At 51.3% G+C, this 19,437-nt stretch overlaps 1 protein-coding gene across 2 annotated transcripts; it reads right to left on the bottom strand.

The window, feature by feature from the left end:
* Window positions 1-234: 234 nt before the first annotated feature.
* LOC136302362 (uncharacterized protein KIAA1958 homolog) lies at window positions 235-19,335 on the bottom strand. Of its 2 annotated transcripts, XM_066205834.1 has the most exons (4): window positions 19,258-19,335; window positions 10,822-10,902; window positions 3,668-4,835; window positions 235-2,139 (listed from the first exon to the last, which is right to left on the bottom strand). In XM_066205834.1, the coding sequence occupies exons 3-4, from the start codon at window positions 4,701-4,703 to the stop codon at window positions 1,286-1,288; spliced, it is 1,890 nt and encodes a 629-aa protein (XP_066061931.1). In that variant the 5' UTR covers window positions 4,704-4,835; window positions 10,822-10,902; window positions 19,258-19,335; the 3' UTR covers window positions 235-1,285. The 2 variants fall into 2 exon arrangements, with proteins under 2 accessions (XP_066061931.1, XP_066061929.1); XM_066205832.1 differs by lacking the exons at window positions 10,822-10,902; window positions 19,258-19,335 and having other exon boundaries at window positions 3,668-5,089.
* Window positions 19,336-19,437: the final 102 nt, after the last annotated feature.

A 19,437-nucleotide genomic window follows, 5' to 3' on the forward strand; every position in this document is an offset into this window, starting at 1 on the left:
CCAGGGAGCCGGGAGGTGCCCAGGGGCTGCGACAGGTCAGAGATGGCGGATGGTACAACCTGTTCTTCCCGTCAGCAGCCGCTCGTTCCCCAGCCTTGGGCGTGGGCTGAACCGACCAGCGACGGGGAGAAAAGAGCCCGACCCGGGGTGGTCTGGGGGCTGAAGGAAGCGGGGACCAGAGGTGTGACCGCGGCTGGGTCATCTAGGACCCGGCACCGGCGGGACCCTCGGGACAGCCGCTCAGTGTCAGTCGTGGTGTCATGGCGATGTCACCGGTGTTCCAAAGAGCCGGCAGACGCCCTCCAGCATCTGAGGAGTTTGTCTGTTTTTATGTCTCTTCAAACGTCCTTAAGTTAATTCTTGATGTTCAGCTGGTTGAATAGGACTAATTCTGGCAAAGAGCTTGACCCCCAAGGCTTCGTTTGACTCCATGGGGATGGCTCATAGGGCTTCAAAGGGCCCAAAGCTCTGTGCCACTGGGCTGGGAGCAGGGGAGACTGAGCACAACAGGGAACACACCAGTATTCCAGGAAAGCATCACCTGCTGTTCAGACACAGACAGGACTGAATTAAAGGATCTTTTATTTGGCTCTGTTAACAGTGCAACCAAAAACCTGACTGAGCTGTAACAGGCAGTAAACAGCCCTGGGGCAGCTGTGCAGAGCTGAACACACCGCCCAGTGCCTTTGTGGAGTTGTGCTTTGCATTCCAGGGAAACCACTTACCATTAAACCTTTCATCATTGTCAGACTTTTAAAATAACTTCTTAAAACAGCCACAACTTCTTCAATCCATGAATCTTTCCCTAAGGGAAATGACTTGAACCTTGTCAGAAGCGTTCCTGCGAGGTTGGGATTGGCAGCGTCATCGCTCTCCTCATGTTGCTCATCCTTCCCCGCAGGTCCATGTCCCAGGCTGAGCTGTGTCACCCTCAAAATGTGGGTGCAGCTGACACTCCTGGCCAGGCTCTGCCACCCCCAAGCCCTCTCTGTATCAGCACTGCTTGTTTCTAACAGCAATGACCATGCGGTAGAACATTAACTTGTTTAGCAAATGTGAAACTGAAGATCCTCATTAACTCACTGAATTATCAATTCCAGTAATACAAACAACAACAAAGGAACTTCCTTGAAAGCCAAGGCACTGCAGATCTGTAGGCACCTTCAGTGCCAAGGTGAAGCCCAGCAGAAGGATGTTTGTTCTCAACCTACACCAAATACTGCAATAGAATTCTGTTTCAGAGCAGCCTTGGAGTGGTTGAAGGTACAAAGCCAAAGGGACAGCCCTATTTCCTGGTGTTCCTCATGGTTCCTTTGATGTCCTGGGTAATAACTTTAATGATTTTGTCAATTTTGGCTTTTGGCAGTGCCTTCCTGCTGTACCACACTTTGTCCCAGACAGAGCACAGTGACTTGGGAGACAGGTAAAGAGGGTGGTTGTCATTCAGCATGTCCAGCGGCCTCTTCCTGGCATACTGCTTGTAACTGGCGACTGGGCAGTTATCTGGATCCTCAGGCTTGGCAAAGAGACGTGGGCTTAGCTCTTCATTTTCCCCAGGGCTCAGATCATCCTTCCACTCCAAGTACTCCACCTCTCCTTTGGTCTTCCTTAGGACCACCTGTCCCCAGTACAGCTGTTGGGCCTGGTGATGGGTGCGTACCCCAAACCCTCTAATGAAGTTGGTCAGCAGGAGGTGCAGCAAGCCCTGAGGGTGTGTCTTGTTTAAAATTCCCTTCTTAAGAAGGTTTTTCACATCTTCATCCGTCAGGTGCTCCACAAAACTCCACTCTTTCTCCTCCTTTTCCTCCTTCTTTTGGAACAGGTACCAGTGCTTTACTTTATAGGCTTCCTGAGAGGCTCTGAACTCTGGCCCTCTCAACATGTTGTACTGGTAGTTGTGGTTCCTGAGGTACCGGTTGATGTTGTGCTGGAAGTAGCTTAAGGAATTGGCAGAAAAATCCATGCCATTCTGTCTCTTGGCGGAGATGAAGAACGAGACCAGGTAGTGGTCGAGGTCTGCAGGAGGCAGCGCGTGGATCTTGCGCGTCTCGGAGGGGTGGTGCAACTTCAGCCACTCTTTGAACACTTTTATCTCTCCAGTAGCATACCTTACCCTTTTCTGCTCCTTCTTCGCCACATCTAAAAGACAAGACACAGCTTTATGGACAGCAAGAATCCACAAAGATGAGTAAAACAAGGAGGTACAGGATAATGTCTACCTGCCTTCTGGAAGCCATTCAGTGATGACAGAACTCTCCCAAACCCCTTCCCCCAGAACTGTGGGTCACATTTGTGTTCTCCACAAGCCAGTACAACCCAACAGTGCCCAGCTCGCCAGGGAAAGTCAGGCTCCTTCCTGCTCCCTTGGCAGCTGGCCCTGCTTACTGTCGTACAGGGAAATTTCCCTCTCATTGTGAAATAACAGCATGAACCAAAGGTTGGGGTGGATGGTGAGGGAGAACAAACAGGTGAGTAAAAAGTGTACTATGATTTTGTTTAAAGGATTGCCAGGATTCCACTTGGGCACTCTCTCAAGTTGCCATGGCAATACCACATCTACCTAGCTCGATGTAGCATGAGAAATGAATTCTTTGGATTGCTGGAAAGCTCCATCTGCTCGCCTGTGACTCGTCCAGGGTGATGGAAAAGGGCTCATGAGCCAACAGCTAGAGATCCCCCTTTTTGCACCAGGTTCTTTTTTACAGGCTTAGTTGTCATCCTGAAAGACTGATGGCTGTCCCACTGGTTTGGGGTTTTGGCCTGTTTTGTACTGACTGCTCCAGGTGCAGAGAGGAACAACTCATGAATCAGTAATGCTGAGGCCTCCTCTGAGCCATGAGCCAGTTACCTTGGCAGAAACAGCTACTACACAGACATTCCCAGAAGAATTCCTAGTCCCTTCAGATGACACATGATGTCAGTTATGAAAATAGTAAAATACTGCTCCCAACCCCCAATTGTGGCAGTTTGTGTCGTTATGGCTCTACAAAGAACAACAACCCCTAAGCCTTTTTGGGACCAGCACTGATGCTTTAAGCACATCCCAGGCAGATCCCAAATGCTGCCTCAGCAACCTCTGCCCTTTGCAAGCACATGCCCAGGCCCATCTTGCAGGACAGCACATATGAAAACCATAATTCTTGAAAGCAATGTGTGGAGTCCTGCATTTCCTATGTAGGACTGACACTCTGCTGCCACTGCCAGCACTGGGAGGTTTTGCCACTGGCTTTGGTGCAGCCAAAGCTTTGGCCACAATTTCTCTGTGTTACTTCCTCTTGTTTCCTTGTTTTGAGACCTGAGTTCCCCACTCTGGCTCCAGTTTCCCACAGGGATTCTCCCAAGTATGGCCAACATACTGTGTGGGAATGCTGGGTAAAATGGAAGACCAAAGTATTCAAACTGGGATGTTGGGGCTGGGGGACAGCCAAGAACACCTTTGGGTACCCAAGAGAAGGGCATTCCCTACGGAAGTACCAATTCCTTTAGGCAGGAAGCTTTGTAGTGCCCTTGAGCAGAAACAGGAGTGCCCCAAATCCAAGGGATTTACTTAGAAGCTGCAGTACAGACCTTGGCAGTGATGTGAACTCGCCCTCCTTGGATATTTTGGGAAAGTGATTAATAGAACACCCCCACACTCCTGCAGGCACAGAACTCCAGGCTGTCTTACCTCTGTTTGAGGCTGCAGGTGGATGCCTCTCTGGACTCTGTAAGGCTGAAGAACAAGGTGTCTGCTCGGATACTGATGAGTTGCTGTCCTCACCCATACTCTCAGCACCATCCCCATTGGAGCTGTTTCCCAGTGTGCCACGCTCTGGAGGGCTCAGCTGGAGATATTGCTGAACATCAGCAGTGGCCTGGAGTTCAAAGAATGTCTCTGAGGGCTGTGATTCAAGCTGGGCCTTGGCTTCAGTGTTGGGAAGAGGAAGGTGTTTGAAACATACCTTTGGTGCTGCTGACCCCGGGAGGCTGCTTGCTCTGGAAGTTTCAGCCACGGGCCCTGCAGCAGTGAAAGAACCCAGCCCCAGGGCATTCCTGCTCAGGTCCTCCGACTCACTGACACAAGAATGCAGAATGTAGGCACAGGGTAGGTGTGGACTTGCTGTGGGGGCAAAGGCAGCTCTTTGGGAGGCTGTTGGCTCGTGCAATGCCATATTCTGGCAGTGGAGCATCTGCAACTCCTCAGCAGATGGCCCTGACACATTATCCTGGCTGATTCTGTCTCCTTGGTTGTCTTCATCTACCTCACAGGGCTTTTCATCACAGATGATCTTTAAGTCTTGGTCACTTTTGGACTTCACGTCCTGTTCACCAGTTTGGACTCTACTACCAGACACTGAGAAGTGCTCCTCTGTTGCAGAGAATGATGTTATGGGTTTCCTGGTATTTTGATTCCCCTCGGGCTTGTTATTCCTTGTGTAGGCACTGTCAGCCTCCTGCTCAGTGACCCCTTGGGATCTGTCAGATGACCCTGTGCTCCCAGAATCTGCCTGACCCATCTCAAAAGATGATGGGGTCAGCTTGAACCTCTTTTCCTCAAAGCTGGATTCCCTTGCCAAGGACTCAGAAAACAGGGTCCTCTTGATCTTTCCTACAGCCTTAGTCTCTTCTTCACCTCTGTCATTTAATTTCCCACAAGGCCAGTAATAGGCATGTCCTGATTCACACATCCACACCCCAGCATTGTTGTTGCTCAGGAAATCCATGTCCTGAATAAATTCCAGGGTTGGGATCCGGTTGCATATGGTCCCGTGAGTATGTGCCCAGTCCACAAGTTTGGAGAGATCCACTAGAAGGGAACTGGCACTGCTGTGCCCTTCGTCTCTGGAGCTCTTGCTCTGTAAAGGTGTTGGAGAGAACGTGAGTGAAAGAGGATGTACAGACAAGAGCAGTCCTGGGGCTGTTTCCATCCCTCCCCAACAGTGCAGTAATTGTAGACAGGCTACAGTTTCATCTCAGGACTCCTTTTAAAAATCAGTTTGCTCATTCTTTCTTGTCTGTGCTATCATTTATGCCATAACAGAATACTCACCATGCTGCTGCTTTCTGTCTCACTGAGCCTTCTCTCAGGTGGGGATCAGTAACTGACTCTTTGAATAGCCCTTCTCACTCAGAACCTGAAATGATCATCACATGTGTGTGCTATATACATGGATATGTGTATATGTAGATAGATAAAACCCTGACCAGAAGACGCCACTGAATTTCTCCATGCTGTGCCCACTGCAGGCCTGTGACTTTCCTGGGCTGAGCGCCCACTGCACTTCCAGGAACTCTACACACAAAACCTGACTGGGGTAAATATTTGTAGGATCAGCCTCTGCAACACCAACGAAACGGAAACTAAATATAAACACTGAAAATAGAATTTTACAAACTGAACTCTGCAAGCCATTCCTTCAGTGCTCTGGGGTTGGCAAGCTGTGTGTCTCCAAGTGCTGAACTGCAGAGAGAGAAACAGGAACAGTGAGGCTGGTTCAGCCTGACATTCTCTGACTTTGCAAACAGTAACAAGAGGCAGTTTCCCAACTGGAGGACTTGCACATGCAACTTGTATTTATATGAGAGACTAAATCTGAACTTCTCCCATCTGTTCAGAAGGCTCCATGCAACAGCCTGGAAGTCAACCCTGTTTCTGTGTCACAGGGAACAAGTAACATGCCCTCAGCCCCATGGCAGCCCAGGAGCCTGTGCGGCCATCGCTGACACCCCACACTCGCATCTCAGTCCATGATTAATTAAAAGCTTTGCAATCAGTGGTGGTAAAAGAGGCAAGGCTGAAAACGGTGGACACGGGAAGCTTGTCTAAAGTGGTTCTTTGAGCAGTTCTTTTGAGCAGTTCTGCCCTATACTGAACACAGCTCTTGGGGACAACAGGCCCTGGAGCTCCAGCCCCAGGGCTCCTGCCCTACCAGAGAGCTGAGGAACACGGGAGAAGCCCACCTCACAGCTCTAGGGCTGCTCTGTAATCCATGAACACGGTGCTTGTCACAGGGGTTTACCTCAGGAACCTGGTAGTTAGACTGAGGGTAAAGCCAGCAGCGCAGGGACAGGGACGGCTGAGCCGCAGGAGTGCTGGCCCCGGGGCAGTGCTGTGCCCCCAGTGCCCAATGCCCTGCGTGTCCAGTGCCTTTGGAGCCATGCAGCACCAGCCCAACACACCGGCTCTCCTGTCCAAAGAGAACAGGTCACACCTCTCACAGGTGCCAGCTGACCAGGGGGCAGAGGAACTGCTCCCTTCAGGGTGAGCCTGCAGCGCAGCAGCACCGCTCCCTTCTGCACTTAGGCTCCATCAATCCATATGTTCCTTCCTAATGATAGCACAGATAATTTTAGCCCGAATGCTTGGCTGTTGCGCGTGCCAGCGTGTGGAATGTGCAAAGGCGGGATTTACTGAGAATTTTTTACTGAAATCTGCTGCTGCTTTAACAAAAAATGAGACAATAAAAGCCTTTTTGGAAGCAGCAAATGCAATCTGAGCTCCTGATGTTAATCAAGGCCTTGTATGGGATCTACTGTTCCTGTGAGCTCACTCCCGATGAATCCCAGCAAAGAGGGCAGGGAGTCATCTCCAATGGCCATTTCAGCTGCCCTGACCCCTCACAGAAAACAGGCTCTGCCCAAGCTTCTCCCCAGAGGTATTTGACCTGTTCCCACCTCCCCAGGCCAGGGAGCTCACAGCCTGCTCCCACTGAGCCCCTACAAGCTGAACATAAACTTGGGGAAGAACCATTTTCCCTCCTGAAGTAAAAGGGAGTTTTATCTTCGAGTTCACCCTGTGCAATTCCCCGAAAGGGCTGAGCCACTCAGACAGACTCAAAGGAACTTCCATGCCAACAATCTGGTGCCATCACTTAGTGTGGGAAAAGGTAACAGGAACGGAAGCTCCGCATGGTCATATGGCCACAAAATTACTGACTTGGCAGATGAACATCTTGATCCCTATCACAGGCCTCTGCAAATGGAATGCTTTTATCTTTCCTTATCTCCAGGCACATGTCTTCCTCTTCCTGATCTCTTGGAAAGAAAAGCCTTTTTTTTCCTTTTGCTATTTAGTTCCCAGCACAGGCTCTGGTGCTCAGCTACAGACCCCTAAGGCTGCTGCGGCCCTCAGACTTCCAGCAGCTGAGATTCCCTCAAAGGAATGGTTAGTGGAATCAGTCTGGATTCACAGCCACGGTTGAGTGAGAAAAATGACCACTGTCCTTCCCCCAAAGACTGAACTGGCATATGTGTCTTCCCTTTGAATAATAAAAACCCATCTTGATCGTTGCCACGGTTCTTACCTGCTCCCAGCAACTCTGGGATCCCAGTGGGAAAGAGTCTGGGCTTAGAGTTTGGGGCTGAGGTTTGTTTCAGAGCCTTGTGCCTGATTCAGTGCCTGTGTGGCTGAGAGTGATGTTGTGGGTTAATCCCCTTTCCAGGAGAGGCTCCCATCTGATAATGGACACTGTGTACAGAACCCACACCTTTCTGCAGGAAAACAGGACATTCCAGAGCTGTACAGTAAAGGATTTTAATTTTTTTTAACCCACAGGGAATTCAGTCTACTGGTAAAACCTACAGTTAGGTGAACTCAGGCTCCCTTGTGGAAAAAAAAAAAAAAGTATTGTTTTGGGGTTTTTTTGGGTTTTTTTAATCTACAAGGTTTGGCTTTCTCAGGCCCTGCTCTGCACAGCTCTCCAAGCCTCAGTGCTGTAGGTGCTGATTTTACCTCTGTATTCCAGAAAATGTGGCCAGGCAATTTCACAGGAGTCTCCAGCCCTTCAGGGGAGGCTGAACTTTGGGCTGACTGAAACACGGAAATGGTTTTTTGGCTTTAAGACTTTATGTGTGTCCTTTGAGTCCTTGGTGGGGGGTGGGGGGGAAGCAAACTCAGCAATTTCTGAGATTTATCCTCCTGTAAGGTCAGACACAGTCACCTGAGAAGGTCACCACTGGGATCTTCCTCTCTCCCCCTCCCAGGTGTGCTGAAGGCCTGAACCCGTAAAGCAGACACAGCCTTGTGCAAACAGGAACACTACATAAAGACACTAATTTCGAGGCACTAAAAGCCCTTTGCTCCCTCTGTCCTTGTCCCATTGCCCTGTGACAGCCCTGGCTGGTTCCTCTCACGGGCTCCAACGCCTGTTTTGCAGATTAGAACGTGGCACACGCACGGAGCCAGAGAATTGGAGAGCACTGGCTTCCCTGCTCCAGATAAGACAGTGCAGGAAGCTGCAACAATCCTGGTAGGAAAACAACAGGATACAGAACAGCAGTGCTTAAACTTGACTCTTGCCCCCTTCCCCACTCCCTTGGGAAACCCTCCCTGGAGGTGAGGGGACCTGGGACAGCACTCAAACACACGTGGGGGGCATTGCCAGAGCATGGGGGCACTGCCAGGGCTGTGTCAGGAAGGGCTGAAGCTGCACTCAAACACATCTGGCTGCAGGACTGGAGCTGAGTGGAGCAGCTGCAGCTCATGGCTGCCAGAAATCATGGAGCTTGTCCCATCCTCCTTAGCAGGAGCCCAGGGGGTGGGTCCATAATTTCCTAGCACATTAGTTTTCCTGTTCTCTGTGTTGTTTGTTTCCCTCCTCATCTGCTCTGTACAAGAAACTTCTGAGCACCTCTTCAGCTCTCTTCCTGCTTCCCCACATCCTTCCACCAACCCTTTCTGCCCTCCTTGCAGAAATACAATTCCCAGGATACATCCTGTACTTGCTACAGAGCACCATGCCTCCATTTTGAGAGATTCTCCCAGAAAATCCCACCCGGAGTGTCTGCAGAGGGCAGGATCTGACTGCAGGCACCAGGAGACAGACCCGGCTGGCAAACACTGGCCTCCAGCACCACATTCCTTAAACAAGACCTTTTTTGTTCAAAGACTCGGACATCACTTTTTCCCCGAGTTCTAATTATCTCTGCTCCTCAGGGGCTGCGTTCCAGAGCCACTGGCCTGGGATGCAACTGTAAGCACTAAATCAAGGCCTCTGGAAAGTACTAATAAAAGCCACAGGCAGCTGGCACAGCACTGCCTGGGCCACCAAACAGGGATCAGTCACCAAACCAGCCTGAGTGAAGGGAAAGAACGAATTGGAAACCATGAACTTCTATTATTAGGAACTTGTGTTGTATTTCCCAGGAGGAAGTTGGAAAGCTGAAATCAGCAACGGCCAAATCAGTGACTTGGGCAGGAAATGCTGCAGTATCACTGACACACTGTCAAGGTGGAGTGTGGGGGCACCTCACACCCGTGCCAGTGCCCTGGGGACAGCTGGCTGGACCGGCCCCACGATTCCGTGTGCAAGCTGTGACAGAAATACACGGAGACGTTACTGGCACAGCCCAGCCGTGGCGACTGACCGTGTCCCCCACCGCTGTTCGTGTGACAGTGATCTGTCCCCTCTCCCCGGGCACGAGCTGCTGGGGGCCGGAAGGCCCGTGCAAGAGCATCGCTGCTTCACCCGCTGCTCTCGGGGTTTGTCGCCAAGCGCCAGGCACCGGGTGGCTCCGGTACCTCCCGCTGCACGAGCACCTTTGGCTCTCCCGGTTCCGCCGCGTTTGAGCGCGCCGGGCTCGCGAATCACCCGGGAACGACGTGGAACGGGAACCCTTTTGTTCCTGCTCCCCGCGGCCGGAGCCGCCCGGGACCGGCAGGGGGAGCTCGGCGCCGGTACCGGCGGAGGGCGCTCGACCCCGGGACCGGCAGGGGGAGCTCGGCGCCGGTACCGGCGGAGGGCGCTCGGCCCCGGGACCGGCAGGGGGAGCTCGGCCCCCGGTGCTCCTGCCGGGAGCCGCAGCACGGCAGGCAGAGCTCGCACGGGCGCGGCAGGGCCCAGAGAAGGGAGTCCCCGGGCCGGGCTCGGTCGGTGCTGCCCCAGCGGTACCGAACAGCCAAAGCGAACAGCTGGGGCCGGCGAGGGGAGGGCGCTATCCTGTTTCATTGAATTGTCAAGGCGTTTATTGCTGGTTTGTTTTTTTTTTTTTTTTACATTTCTGAGCAGCCTTTTAAAGTTTAACTAAAATCGCCGTGTGACACAAGGTGTTTCGTCAACCATCTGCTAAACTGAACCGAACCAATCCAACCCAAACCCACACACCACAGCTGGGAACAGGACACAGCACCCAGTGTTTCAGGCCAGTTTTGGGGCCTGGTACCTGCCCCTCCCTGAGCTGAGCCAGACCCTCTCTTCCCTTGTCCCACCTGCCCACAGACCAGAACTCAGCACACTCCGGCCGGAGTGTGGCAGCAATTTGTTATTAAATAGTATTTGTGGTGAATCTGTGACTTGTAATTAGATGTAATAGTTCACAGTGGGACATGGCAACCTACTTCTTTTACAATACAGACCATCTTTAGTGACGGACACCTCAGCTCCTTCCTCCCTCTGTCTAAAGCCCCTGAAATTGAGGCGACTCAGCCTGGGGGTGCAGGACTCAGTCTCACCAGCACCAGGCAAATGCTCACGTTCACTTCTGCACCCCAGGTATTTACAGAGGTTTGCTGGGACGTGATGGGAAATGGCTCCTGGAGGCAGGAAAAAACACTGTTGGTAAAAAAATACCTTGCAGGGGCGGGGAAGTTCCCTGGCTGTGGGATGGCTTGTTCCATCCCTGCTGGATCTCTGGCATGGGGAGCACAAAAGGAGCCCCAAGTTCTTGTCCCTCACAAAACATTCATCTAAGCACCACCCCCGGATTGTGGCCACAGGCAAATGCATTGGTTTATGCTCCCTGGTGATGCCATCTGTGAGAATTGCAGGCTCCCACCTTTGGAACCTTGGCTCCTGCTCAGTTTTCTCCTCGGCCCTTGTTTTGATGTGCCGCTGTCTCTCTTACCTGCTCCAAGGTCAGGCAGGCAGCCTCCCACACAGCACGGCACCGCCCAAGGACAGGATCTCATCCAGGGCACAGGGCAGCCTAGGAGAGAGGGGAGACAGGGGTTCGTCAGGAAAGGGAACTTAAAGCAACCTGCTAATCCCCGGGGTGGGATGGAAGCCACGAGCAAAGCTCTCTGCCCTGAGAGCCCTCAGCTTTGTTGGGCTCTGAGTGGAAGCCTGGGGCAGCTGCCAGGACCAGCAGGATCTGGAGAGTGGCTCCCCATTGCTGTCCCCCACTCCTTGAGAGAAGAGCTGAGAGCCTTAGGGATGAAAACTCCACAGATGGATGATCCTTTGAATAAGAAACACACACTTGGCCTTGGATCTGGGAGAGCTGCAGCTGTAACACCCTGCCCAGAGTATGAGGAGGAGCAAACCAGGCAACTCCACTCAACAGATTCCAGAGAAACCAGAGCCAATGGGTGCTTTGGATCTGGAGTTCTCAGAAAATGTCCCAGAGGGAAGGATTCTGAGAACTGACTTCCACCTGGTGCAGAAGGAACTTGTCATCTTGCAGTATGGACGGAAGTATTTTCTCAATAAATAAAGTATTGTCGTGTATTTTTTGAGCCCTGACCTTCAGGTAAGAAAATGTAGCTGAACTGTTGCTCTGGAGGAAACTCAGCTCCACAGGGAGAGTGAAATGCTCCTCTGGCTGAAAGTGCAGGCAGTACCTGCACAGGAGGGAGCCAGGAGTGATGTATCCCCAACTTCCAGACCTGCTGCCAGGCAGTGGGAGTCTCTTTTTGGGCCATGGTGATGCTGGTTTTACCCAAAACCAGGAATTCAGTGCTGTGGTGCAGAGCAGGGAGCTGCACACAGAACTGATAGTTCTGCACACAAAGAGCCCCTGTGCCTGTGTTTTGGGGATGCTGGGGCCCCAAGAGACACCCCTTGCATGGGCTCCTGTCATTACCTGCCACACTCACTGCCCTGGTATCAGAGAGCTCACCAATTAAATATTAAAACTTCTGAAGGATATTGAGTTTCTTTTGTTCCTTTGGCATCGCCAGTGTTCTCAGTTCTCTCTGACTTCACATGCTGCATGTTCCTGCCTTCATGTTCTTTTAATGCTTAATTTCATACTCCAGAGGTCTTCCTTCACCTCCTGTCTGTCACAGGGAGCATCTGCTGTACCAGGAGACAGCATTTATGGAGCAGGTTCCTCACCCAGATCCCAGACTACAATCAAACCACCAATTCTATGGTTCTGCACATACAGCCCCTTGTGTGTCTTCATACACTTCCACCCAGTTTAATCCAGAGTGCTTCGCCTTTGAGTCCGGAATCAGAATGTGAGATTCCTGAACACTTTCACCATCTGAAGTATGAGCAAACCTTCACACCACGAAAGCAAAAGCCCCTGAGCCATAGAGCAAGGCTTCCCTGAACTGTTCCACTGCACAACATCCTTCAGGAACATACGGGCCAGCAACCACGAGATGCCCACAGCATAACTACACCACTGACAAACCAATTGAGCCTCAGCAGCTGCCTCTGGGAAGGTTTCATTCATCCCCAGCACTGCCTTTTAAACTTAAGTGCCACTGGAACAAACACATCTTTGATCCAAGTAGGAAATAATTTGGAGCTTTGTGTTTAATAGAGCTGCAGCCCTGGGGAAATGATGTCGTTCTTGGCCGGGATGACAATGGGACTCACGGCGGGCACAGAGCATGGCTGTCCCTGTCCTCTCCGAGCCGGCTGTGTTTGGACATCTTTGTTCTTGACTCAGTGTGGAAACAAGCTGCAGGCTCGAGGCTCCTGAGCTGCCATGTGTGGCACCAAAACACAGGATTTGGTGAGGGGGTGGAGCAGGATTTGGGCAATCCCTCCCGTCCTCTTGCTCCTTCTGCCTTTGGAGTCTCTCGTGTCCCCCTCAGCTCCAGGGGAACCACAGCATGGATTAGGGGCTGCAGACACAAACATGAAGGAACACATGGGCAGTACTGGGCTGCACACCCCAGTGTGATCCACGTGCCTGAGGTGGGGGCATGCACATCTGTGTGCCTTGGGGACACACACACCTCCCTTTATACTGTGGACACCTCTCCAAATGTTGCTGCAATTTCTACCTGTAAAATCCCATGTTCAGGGCAAGGAGCAAGCAGCAGGCAGGCTCCACATTCAAGAGAGCATCCCCAGATGCTCTGCAGGTGCCTGTCTCTCTGACAGGGCCCTTTTTCATTTAAATGACCTGTGCTCAGACTGTGACGTTCTCCTGTCTGGAATCGTCTGGCATCTGTGCCATATTCATTCGAATGGCAGATGCAACAGGAGACACCTGTGGACAGAGGGGCAGAGCTAAGGTTTCAGGAACAATCACGGAGGCCGGCAGGTGAGCGATGGAGACCTGCAGCAATAATGCATGAGCTGCACCTGCCTCCCCTCGGCCCTGCGGCGCTGTTCGTCTGGGAGCTGCTCTTCCAGCTCCCTCCGAGCTCCACTACAGTGCCACCCGCTCCACTGGGAGAACCAGTACAGCACAAGGGCTCAGTAACAGACCGGGAACACCAGGTTATGGTGTGCTGGGAGAGAAGCAGATCTGTGGGGCTGAATACTCTCAAAGTCCCGCAGAGCCCCCCAGATTCCAGCTCTGGAAATTGTTGCTGAGCCAGCGAGCCCCCTCGAGAGGCTGATCAGGAAATTGGCATTTTCCTTAAGAGGGTCACAAAATCAAACCATTGTAAGGAAGTGAAGGAGCTTCCCAGGCCATTGCTGGGCACAGGGAAGGAACAGAATGGCACTGAGCTCTCCCTGCAAACAAGCCCCTGACTAAAGCAAGAAGGAAATGCAGAGCTCAAGCTAGGGACAGACAAGAAATGGTGTTTACTTCCCTGCCCTGGGATAGCAGGAGATGTGCTTGGAACGAGGGTTGTTTGTATAAATAAATGTTCATTCTTGGCAGTGGAATGCAAACTATGCTGAGGGGCTGGAACCAAGCACTAGGGAAAGCTGAGGCCAGAGCAAGGGAGAGACGGAGTGAGGCTGCCGAGAGGAAATTCACATTCGTTTTTAGCAACTTGGAGAGGTTCTCAAGCCTATCTGACATTTTTAATTACGCTGATGCAGAGCCTATTTCAAGGACAAAAAAAAAGTCAGGATTGCAGGTTAAACAATTAGGAAATTTCACACCAGCCAGTGAGGAGCAGTGCTGCCTGGGGGTCTGGAGACTCTCTGAAACACGGGATCATCTTTCAGCCTTTCTAGACAGACGGAATTTGAATGTCTTGCAGAATCCTCACCCAGGTCAGGAGCTCAGAGCCTGGCCCTGTAAACCTCTCCTGATGGTATTTTCTGAGAGCACACAGGAGGCAGGAAAGATGAGCCTGAGCTGTTGTTCTCTTTGTCCAGCTTTCCTGCAAGGTTTCTGGAAGGGCAGAAAAGCATCCTGCAACGTAGCATCAACTGTGTCAGAATCTGTAACTTTACAGTGGCAAACACTGCAATTTCTGGTGGAGAGTGAGCTCAGCTCGATAGTGTCACATCACCAAGTCAGGGCCTGTTTTCCATGCTCAGAAAGTGACCTTTTGTCATGCAACCATCATGACCTCAGTCTCACTTTCCCTGTGTATCCATGGAAAAGAGCTTTACCTGCTTGCTTACCCACTGTCCTTTCTAAAAAATGTGTAAGGACCTGTCCCTACATTTCAGTTTGGGTGTCAGAGGCCACGTATGTGGCACTGAAGGGCAGGAGTTGCCTGTGTTGAGCAGAGATGTCAGCTCCCCTGCTCTGGGTCCAGCACAGGAGCTGGCACCCGGCTGGAGACAACGCAGTGGAATTGGAACCCGCCTTCTCTTTGAGATAATGGAAAGTCACAGGGAGGTATCCAGCTTTGAGCATGAATAAATCATTACAGGTATGAATTATTCAGGGCTCAGCCCTCCACATGTGCTTCATTCCGACTCCAGTGGCAGCATCCGTACTGTGTGGGGGTTTCTTCCCCAACATTCCAGGTCTGTGGCAGGCTGATGAGTCCAAGTGTTCAAACAAGATTAAAAGAATAATTAAAAATCCAGCAGTAAAAAGCTACTCAAAAGTTCTGCCACACCTCAGGCTGGCATTCCAATGGCCAGGCAATGTCTGAGCTCCAAGAGCTGTCCACAAGTTAGTCACAGCATGGGATGGGAATAAAAAGCGGCCCAGGAAATTGGGAGCACAGGTTGGTGGGAAGAACTGGAATGCTGGGCACAGACTCAATACAGAAACCAAGCCAGCCTTCTGATAGCTTGTGTCTTACACAAACACAGGCATTACCTGGATTTCTCAAATGACAATAAGCAACTTTGCTAGCACTTAGAGGATAAATAAAAATTTCTGGCTTGTTGTGTGCTTTGAGATCAGTGGCTTTGCCTTGTGGTGCTTTTTAAAAATCTTGGTTTTTATGAGCTGAAATGGATTGAATGAAGAGAAGATCTGGTTTGCAGTGACTGGAAGGATGGTACTGTTAGAACTGGTTAGAGTGATCACTGTTAGACTGATTAAATTAATGTCAGAGTCCAAATCAAGGACCCTGGGGTTCAGGAGAGCAGGGGCAGCCATGAGCCCCAGATGCTGCCAGGTGATTTCTGGGGAAGACCAGCAGCTCTGCGATGAGCTGCAGGGGATATAATCAGACTACAGATTAATCAAACCACGGATTCATCGAACCATAGCCTGATCTTCACCACTCCAACCCCAATTAGAAGGGAAAAAAGTCCTGTGTAGAACAGCCAGGAAATGGCTGGTCCGTCCCGCACAGGAAATGAGTCACCCCAGAGCATCGGGAGGAGCCGTGGGGACAGGGAAGTGCTGAAATAACATGGACGGGGAACTGCAGAAATACAGAGAAGTCTCTTGTGTTGTGAATTAAAAAAAAAGGAAAGATGTAAAATGTGAGCTCTTGTGATTTAACTTGAAACTGAAGTTCATAGAGATGCTTGCAGCATGAGATACACACAGCAGTAAAAGGGGGACTAAAGGTGTGCAATGGCAACATTAACCATGCCCAGGTGCAGCTCTCCTGCCTTGCAGAATGTTTCTCACCTGCTCAGCTCTGGCCCTGCACAGGAGGCCTCACGTTACTGTGGTGGCAGAGCTGTCACAGACCCCCTCAGAGAGCCCATACACAGGTAAGAAATCACGGAATCATGGATCCCCCTTGTCCAGGCCCTTGTAAAAAACCAGTCTCCAAGAACACTTCTTTTTATTACTGACAGCACATTAAGCTCAATTCCAAACCCATTTATCAACTACCAGTCAGAACACTCTTTGATAGTATTCCACACTGCCAAACTCTCATGGATCAATGGAAGAAACACTCCCCTCATCTCTGTTGTGCCCCGCTTGGAAAGCCACGCGTGTGCAGGTATGAGCTGCACCTCTCCCAGATGCTGGAACTAACGCAGCCTCCTCCTCCAACCACCCCGAGCTGCAGAGGGACTTTGGGTCCCTCTCCTGGTCCCTTCTCTCAGGCATGAGGAGGGGAGGCCGTGGGTCAGAGCCAGATGTGTCTGCTGGACTGACAAACCCTGCAGGGATTCTGCTCCTGCTCGGATTCCGCTCCCGCTCCGCCCGCCCTGCACTAACCATTCCCAGAGCGGTGATGTGGCATCGTGAACGATGCACACAAGAATGTTCTGGCACCGTGAGATGCTGCTGAAGCTGCCAATACGCTTTGAAATAAAACCGCTGTGTTCGCTGAGACGGGTTGAAAATAAATAAAAGCCACAGAGAGAAGCAGAAGGATTGGAGACATCCCCTGCCCCCTGGGTTTTTTTGGGATACAGTGGCAGCAGAGTTATCCATGAGAGTTCCTTAGTTTAGGGCCTTGCTGGGAATAACGGGGCAGGAGAAGAGCTTCCAGGGAAAGAACTGTCACTGGCAGCAGTATTCAGCATGCACCACTGTGCCCAGGGGTCTGAGTTCATCAACTGGGCCCCTGTTTAGGAGGGTTCTGGTTTTCAAACTGCTGGCAGAAACATTGGGTGGAAGAGGAAGGAGAAGGGGAAGAGTTTTGCCAGTTTGCAAAGGACGCGGTTGTGAAGAGAAGCGTCCATGACCCCACACAGGCTGTGGAGCCGTGTAACAATACAAAAGGAACAGGCAGGAAAGGGTCGGTTTTGTTTCAGAGAGTTTTTCTTCCCTGCTGGTGAATTAAATGCCAAGAGATAACAGATGCAGGAAGGGCTCAAAAAGGGAGTAAGATGGGTGTGCCGCAGAGCCCTTCCCGGCCAGAGGAACCAGAGCCAGGACCAGGGTGGGACGTGGGACGCTGCTGTACGATCATACAAAAGAAGCTGATTCATTTTTTTTCCCTTTGCCCTCCTCTCTTTTTTTTTTCTTTTTTTTTTTTTTTCTTAGGGTCATTTTCATCTGGGTTTGTTTTTCAAAACAAACACAAGGACACACAGGGGCTGGTCCTCCTCCCCGCTGTGTTTTCCTATCAAGTGTAATCTTGTTCTTAAAAGCATTTTCCCCTTTGGCCCAGAGAAAACCACAACAGGGTTACTGGTCAATTGTAGTCCCATAGTACCTGAGCAGATGCTGTCTAAAAAATTCTGTTCCTATTGCAGGAAAATGGCTGATAAAACGTTGCACAATCATCCTTTCTGCAAGAAGTGTGGAAAATCAGGGTGAGCTTGTACAAACCTTAAAGAGCCTTTAAAGTCAGACCACACCTGCAAAGGGAAGGCCTTTGAAAATCAGGAATCCTGTGGTGGCATTTACCTGTTTGCTCTGCCAAAGATACCTGAAAAGCACCTGGAATACCTGCACACACCATAAGCTCATCTCAGCAGCTATCAGAAAATCAGACCCTGTCCTGGCCTGTGATCAGTTTCAGTCTTTGGGGGGTGTTCAGGGGATTCTTCCTTAGGGTACAGAAACACCCCATATTGGGAAAAAAGGAAAAAAAGGGGGGGAGATTCTGTCTCCACAGCACCCTCTGCCATCAAGGCATTCCTTACTTATGGTAGAAACACCTTCAGAGGAATTACACCTTAAACCAGCCACAGTTCAAGGGAGTGCAGGGACCTTGTGTTGGCAGCTAAATTCCTGCTCTCTTTGATCACATCACTTTATCTTTCTGGCCCTCAGCTACAGTGGATCCATAATCCCATCATTTTCCCATTCTTTGCCTCATTGAAGTTGTAAATCTGAGGCAGCAGCTGAGCCTTTCATATGCAGGAGCCAGTAAATAACGTGGTTTCAGATGGGTTTAGTTGCCTTCAGCAATAGGTCAGAACACTCTGTTTTTCCTCGGTTTTAAACTCCACCGGGGCCAAACTGGAAGCCCAGTAACCCAAAGACTCAGGAATCAGAGTTCCCAGCTCCTGGAAAGACGCAAGGCCAAGGGAAGCTCCTGCATTTCACAGAGGGTGACAAGACTGAGGCAGGCAGGTGATGTCTGATCCTGGCCACTGAAACCCCTGAGCACTGCCCCAGTGAGAAATGAGGGCTCCAACCAGAAAACCTGGCACAGCAACACGGGTTTGGGAGAAAATAGAGCACTTCTCTTTTAACTTTTTCTTTTCCCTACTCACACATCAAGTGTGCACTTGAGAGAGACACGAGAATGCAAAACGCATGTTTGTACCTGCCAGAGTTACCTGACACAAAGCAGAAACACTGCCCAGGGATAACACTCCAAGTTTCATTCGCACTCTTACTCTTAAAATTATTTTCTGAGCCCTCACATACACGGCCCGGGTGTTGGTGTTTTACAGGTTATCACTGGTAAAGGTACTTTGGCAGAACTGCCAAATCCATTCACAGAAATGCCCTGGGTGGGAAGGGTGGCAGGGCAGAGGAGCCTGGCTGAAGGCAGAACTTAGCTAGAAACTGGCCAATTAATCCCCGTGGGGTATGGCAAGTGAGGCTCAGCAAACGGGCAACTGCCCGTTCACTGGAATACACTGGAATTCCCAGTGAGCAAATGCCGCATTTAAACAGAGTGTTTCACCCACGGCAGCGGTGGGGAGGATCCAGCTGTGCCCGAGGGTCGGGCATGGAGGCAGACCCCCACACTTGCCCCGGTCATCCTGCGGGAGCCACAGAAGGATCTCACACAAAGCCACCACCGAAATTCATCTGAGGTGGCCCAGCACACGCAAAGCAAATCTTCCAGAGGCTTGTCAAGCCCCAAATCCCTGGAATATACATGAATCCCTGCAGAAGTGGGACCTACAGGCAATGACCGACATTAAGAGTGAGACAAGTTGATCTAATTTCTCACTGAAGTGCCCCTGATGGGCGACAGAGCTGGGCCGGGCAGCAAAATGTCACAACGGTACCTAAGCCACAGGCCGGCAGGTACGTTTAACGTCTTACCTCACAAGATCTCCCTCTCTCTCACCCTCTGGTAATCTTTCTCCCTATGACATTAACTGCGATTACACACACTCCGTCCTGTACCTGAAGCACTCCCCTGGGCCCTGCGCGATCACCGGAGCGCAGCGCGGGCGGATGCCCCTGGCCCGGGATGGCGGCGGCGCGCGGCTCCCCTGCCCGCCCCCAACATGGCGGCGGGGCCGAGCCGCCCCGCGGCCCCGAGCCGCGCAACGTGCACGCCGGGGACCCCCTTGCCCGTACCCA

The sequence above is a fragment of the Chamaea fasciata genome, unplaced genomic scaffold (assembly GCF_029207755.1).
Source record: "Chamaea fasciata isolate MVZ Bird 193981 ecotype frontalis unplaced genomic scaffold, bChaFas1.0.hap1 SCAF_28, whole genome shotgun sequence".
Classification (NCBI taxonomy): Eukaryota; Metazoa; Chordata; class Aves; order Passeriformes; family Sylviidae; genus Chamaea; species Chamaea fasciata.

Excerpts from the sequence above, each read along its gene's own strand:
- LOC136302362 (XM_066205832.1), bottom strand. The coding sequence starts at position 4,907 with ATGGAAACAGCCCCAGGACTGCTCTTGTCTGTACATCCTCTTTCACTC. Across the intron at positions 2,140-3,667 it reads ACCTGCAGCCTCAAACAGAG|ATGTGGCGAAGAAGGAGCAG; the intron begins GTAAGACAGCCT and ends CTTGTCTTTTAG.